A 5,925-nucleotide genomic window follows, 5' to 3' on the forward strand; every position below is an offset into this window, starting at 1 on the left:
CATGGTAATGAACTCTAAAGTGGGTAAAATAAATCAGTCACTTACTGATTGCTTATTACATACTTGGCACTATGTTAGGTACTCTGAGGATTCAAAAGAGTTACGAGCCCCAGCTCCTGTGGCTCAGTGGATTGAGTACTGGCCTATGAACCAAAAAAATTTTAGTTCAATTCCCAGTCAGGCCACATGCCTGGGTTTTGGGCCAGGGGGCCTGCAAGAAGCAACCCAACGATTTATCTCTCACACATTGATGTTTCCTTCCCTTCCCCTCTCTCTAAAAATATTTTTTTTAATTTTTATTTACTTATCTTTTTAGAGGGGAAGGGAAGGAGAGAGGGAGAGAAATATCAATGTATGGTTGCCTCTCGTGTGTCCCTTGCTGGGAACTGGCCTGCAACCCAGGCATGTGCCCTGACTGGGAATCCAACCAAGATACTCTGGTTTGCAGGCCTGTGCTCAATCCACTGACCTACACCAACCAGGGCTAAAAAATACATTTTTAAAGATTAAAAAAAAAACAACATTGCCCCAGAGTTTACAATCTGATTGCACAAACAAAACCAAACATAACAAGGGGAAAAAAGGTGACACAGTAAAGTGTAATTGAAGCCCTGGCTGGTGTTGCTCAGATGGTTGAGCACCAGCCTGCAAACTGACAGGTCACCGGTTCAATTCTACCCAAGCCACATGCCTGGGTTGAGGGCCCTGTGCCCAGCTGGGAGCGATCAAGAGGCAATTGATTGATGTTTCTTTCTCTTTCTTTCTTCCTCCCCTCCCTAAAAATAAATAAATAAATAAAATCTTAAAAAATAAGTAAAGTGTAATTGGAGTTCAGACTAGGGCTACAGTAGTGAGGGAAGACTTCTGTCAGGAAGACAGAAAGACTATGACTCTGTGGGGTGCCTTGTAGGAGAGTGGGATAGTGGCCAGATGGGGGGAGGGCACATCAGGCAAAGGCTTATGTTGTCGACAACATAAGCAAAAGCCCAGAGATAGGAATGGGTGTCGGACATTTAGGGCACATTGAGGAAAAGTTGCCTAGCTTGAGGAAATTTGATAATGCTAGAGTAACTAGTAATTAGAAATAAGGATTAATCTGTAGATTAAATCATGATGAGCCTTAAAAACCATGCCAAAGCCCTGGCTGGTGTAGCTCAGTGGATTGAGCGCGGGCCTGGGAACCAAGCAACCACGGTTCGATTCCCAGTCAGGGCACATGCCTGGGTTGCAGGCCAGTTCCCAGCAGAGGACACACAAGAGGCAACCATACATTGATATTTCTCTCCCTCTCTCCTTCCTTTCTCCTCTAAAGATAAATGAATAAAATCTTAAAAAAAAACACCCAAAACCATGCCAAAAAGCCTGCATTTATGCTGGTTGGATTCTAGAGAAGTGTAACATATTTTTCTTCTCTGCTTTTTTTTTTTTAAGATTTTATTTATTTCTTTATCTTTAGAGGGGAAGGAGAAAGGGAGAGAAACATCAATGTATGGTTGCCTTTCATGCATCCCCTGGTGGAAACTGGCCTGCAGGGAAGCAGCCTGCAACCCAGGCATGTGCCCTGACTGGGAATCAAACCTCGACTGTCTGGTTCGCAGGCCCGCGCTCAATCCACTGAGCTACACCAGCCAGGGTTTCTTCTCTGCTTTTAAGGAATACAAAGAGCAACAAGCCATACTCTCCATCTGAGCAGAAGGGCTCACAGGTCATTGTTCTCAGAGCTATCCTGAACCTAACAGTGACAAGTACACTGGGTTGGAGGACAAAAGTAGAGGTGGGGGACCAGCCGAAGCTGCTTCATGACTCGGGTGGTGGTGAGGGTTCAGTCAGGAAAAAGGGGGGGGAACGGAGACAGGAAGGAGAAACAGAGCTTGGTGATAAAGGGCAAAGGGGATGAAGACAACTAAGTGTACATTTTTAAACTAAGAACCAAAAGAATGGTGGCATGAAAGGCAAATGAAAGAAATCTAGAAAGCCAGTGCAAGGGAAACATTTCACTCTTATTTAATCCATCCATCAAGTCACTTAACCTGTGCATATTGAGTGGTGCTGTTTACTGAGGGTGTCGTGTTGAGCAAGTAAAGACATCAAGCCCAGTGTCAGGGAGCTCCTGATTTACATGGTAAGAAAACCAGTAGTCCAATCAGCCCACGGATATATACAGAAGTACAATTATGACATAGGCTCAAAGGAGTGTTATGAGAGGCTAGATCCGTGGAATGGGACCTGGGGAGGCCAGAAACGTTTCTAAGGAAATTAAAGCCTGAGCTGACCACTAAAAGGTAAACAGAAACAAAAGGGGAGAAAAACACATTCCAGGCACAAGAAATAGAAAGTAGTATTTTCATCATCATATTGGAGAAGATGGCAATATATTGAGGCGAAAAATAGTTAAGGCATTTATAAACAGTGATTGGAGTACAGATGATAATGATATTGTTTTGTAGTTTAGGGAGGGAGATTTGAGCATGTTTATTGAAAATTGGTAGTTGAGTTCAGGAAAGTGGATGAAGGTAAGTAAAGGGCTGAGGCTATAACCTTTAGGAATTACCACAATCAATGAACAGCAAAACAAAGAAGAGTACCACCAAAATAGAGAAGTTTAAAGTAAAGATAAATAGAAGATGGGGGACTTCGAAATGGCTTTTGTGTCTCTGGCAGCATTCCCGAAAAGTGAAGGTATACTGACTGACTGTCTCATTGTGAGTTGACTTTTCTGTATCCCAGGGACTACAGCCAGAGTTCCAGGCCTCAAGCTCCATACTGTATTGTTTTCACACTGGAGAAAGAGGAATTGCAGTGACATATTTCACACCAAAGTAATGAACTCGAACCTGGTCACAATGGAACTATGTCTAAGCCTGTTGGAATCTCATGCCAGGGTTGGATGAAGGAAAAAGAACATAGACATAAAATGGTGAAATGTTGTGATAAAGATGAGATTAAATAAGAAAGCTCAGATTAGGAAGGGATTAAGTGATAAAACGTTCTGCCAAGGCAAGAAATTAGGAAGTTGGTAAGAGTTCACAGTAGATTGTATATGACTGTGAATCCACCAGTATGATATTTTTCTTTGTGAAGGAGGGTAATCAATAAACTACCCTTAATGCATCAGCAACAACGCTGGCTATAACTCAGGCACTCGAAGTAGCTAGAGTACGTTATCAGACTATTTAAGATAGATGGATTTTGAATGTTTTTTTAATTTTGGAGAGAGAAACCTCAATTTGTTGTTCCACTTATTTATGCATTCATCGCTTGCTTCTACATGCTCTGCCCAGGGATCCAACCTGCAACGCTGGTGTGTGAGGACAATGAGCTAACCAACTGAGCTACCCGGCCAGGGGCAGGACAGCCAGATTTTGAATGGGTTTATGCTGCTTTCATAAGCAGCATAAGCAGTTGAAGGCATGTTTTTGGATGGGATATGTGTCTTTATCTGCTGGCAAATCAATCTACTATACTTTAAAAATTTCAATCCTCACCCGAGGGCATTTTTTTTTAATTGATTTCAGAGAGAGGAACAGAGTGAGAAACATCCATTGGTTGCCCTCCCTACACACCCCACCTGGGGATCGAACATGCAACCTAGGTATGTGTCCTGACCCAGGATCAAACCTGCAACATTTTTGGGTGTACAGGATGACACTCCAACCAAGCTCACTTTCAAATTAAAATAATGGATCAGCCCTGACCAGTATGGCTTAGTTGGTTGGGTTTTATCCTGCACAAAGCAAAAGGTCACTGTTTGGATTCTTGGTTGATTCCTAGTTAGGGCACACGCCTGGGATGCAGATTTGGTCCCTGGTCGGGGTGCATATGAGTGGTAACCAATTGATGCTTCTCTCTCACATAGATGTTTCTCTATTTCTCCCTCCCTTCCTATCTAAAAATAATTTTTAAAATATTGAAGTAGTGATATGTTTATTTCCTGTTCTTTAACCAGACTTTCCAAAGTATAGGAGAAATTTTTATACTGTGTCTTTCCATTTGGGTAACCTTTTTGCGTTGAGGTTCTTTCTGTGAGAAGATAATTTTTCTGGCCATGTTTTTTTTGTGGGGAGGTGAGTACTTTGGTTTAACCTTGCTCATTACCATTAATAGCTGTTATGTATCATCATCATGATCATCTCCATAAATATTTCCATTTCTTAAGTTCAACATATCTCAACTTTAAGAGGGTACAAGTTTATGTTAACTTGCCTTAACATTATACTGCCTCCGTGTGTGTAAAAAATAACTTTTCAAAACAAGAAGCCCATCCAATGGAAGCATTCATTTAGCAGTTTTAGAGTATAGTTGAAATTAGGGTACAAGGAGACACGGCCTCACTGTTCATTTTTACCCACCGCAGGAAATACAGTCAGAGTTCCAAGCCTGCAGTTCCAGACTATGTTGTTCTGGACAATGGAAAAACAGAGGAACTGGGGTAAGGTCTCTCTTGACAAAGCAATGAATGTGAGCTTGATCACAACGGTTCTTATGGACATGTTAGATGTGCTAGATTTGAATGACAGTAATGTGACGAGTCTATTGTTCTGCACCACGGTTGCTGGCAGGTCTCTTACTTTGTCATTATTGCAGGGACGAAAGCAAGCTTCAAGATCAAACCTTCATCACCCAGCAAGTACCAATCATCTCAGACTCTCCTAGTGAACTGGTGATACCCAGTACTCAGAAAGGATCACAAGAGTCTGACACGGTAAGGAGTCTGTAATTGAGCCAAACAATACATAGAACTCTTACCTTTCCCCCGCGCAGCTTCTTCCTGAGTCTCAGTTCTTTAGCTCTACTATCCAGCTCTCAGGGACCAGTGAAATGACTAATAGTACCAGTAGGAAATGGTGGACATTTTTATAACAGTATCCACACTAAGGAAGACATTTACTTAATGCAAATGCATATTTTCTGCCTCTTAGTGTGAAAAAACCTATATATTATCTTTTGAAATACACAGCCTAGCCAAGATATGTACTATCTTTTATGTAAGAATTAAAACACAGCGACAGTGTAACTCTTGGCTTGGGACAGCAGCAGGAGTCTGAGTGACTGCAAGCTGGAGGACAAAGGCATTAAAAGGAAGGACGGCACCATTTTTTTAAAAAGCCAGATTTTCTTTTTAAGAACTTTTTATTTGTAATGTGTTATTCATAATCAGTAACATGTAGAATCAGAGAAATTTCAAATGAGGCCACAGTGAGCAAAAATAAAGAAAAATACTGATTTTTAAGCTGCTACTAGCATAAACATAACTGCACAGATATTTTTCACCTAAGAAACAAGAAACTTCTGAGATCAAGTATCTAGCCGAATGAACTGATTCCAATTAGAGCAACAAGATTCTGATTGGTTCGCATTTTTTAAAAAGTGATTTCCTTTAAGTGTAAGGAAAATTGAGGGGTCTCTGTGACTCAATTCCACTTGGAATTCAGAGAATATGACCTTTTATTCAACCCAGCCTGCAGTTGTTGGATTGGATTAACTATCACTACTAGTTGCCAGCTGTGATAAGCGATAAAATAAGGGGCATTCTATAAATTTCTACTGCCTCACCTTTAGGAAGGGAAATCAAAACAAAATGAAGCCAAACAGGAAGACCCAGTAGGGCCATAAATGTATTTTATTAAAGTTCTAGTCACTTAAGTCAGTGATTTTCAACTGATGTGTCACAAGAATCTTTAAAACATGTAATACCTCACTATTTAGAAGCACTGAATGACCTCTTTTCCCTTAGATTGTCAAATAAAAGAATGACACCAATGACGCGATAGCCAGCCAGTATGCATGCCCTGTCTTGAATCATAAATATGTAAGTCATGTACTAGAGTTGCATTTTATTGGTCACAGTGCATAATAAGGTGGCATCTGATTGGTTAATTCTTGGTACCAGAAATCCTATATACATGACTATAGGCACCTGATTTG

General features: G+C 41.0%; 1 protein-coding gene across 3 annotated transcripts in view; it reads left to right on the plus strand.

Annotated features, from left to right (window-relative positions):
- Positions 1-5,925, plus strand: part of BBOF1 (basal body orientation factor 1) — a 47,068-nt gene that overhangs the window by 37,114 nt on the left and 4,029 nt on the right. For 2 of the 3 annotated variants that reach the window (XM_037128032.2, XM_053673320.1), the window contains 2 exons: positions 4,355-4,429; positions 4,585-4,702. In XM_037128032.2, the coding sequence (XP_036983927.1) occupies positions 4,355-4,429; positions 4,585-4,702 (193 nt within the window). Of the gene's footprint in view, positions 1-4,354; positions 4,430-4,584; positions 4,718-5,925 lie in introns of those variants that run through there. The other variant, XM_037128041.2, reaches the window with a different exon arrangement.

This window comes from Artibeus jamaicensis, unplaced genomic scaffold (assembly GCF_021234435.1).
Source record: "Artibeus jamaicensis isolate MK-2021 breed Jamaican fruit bat unplaced genomic scaffold, CSHL_Jam_final contig_851, whole genome shotgun sequence".
Lineage (NCBI taxonomy): Eukaryota > Metazoa > Chordata > Mammalia > Chiroptera > Phyllostomidae > Artibeus > Artibeus jamaicensis.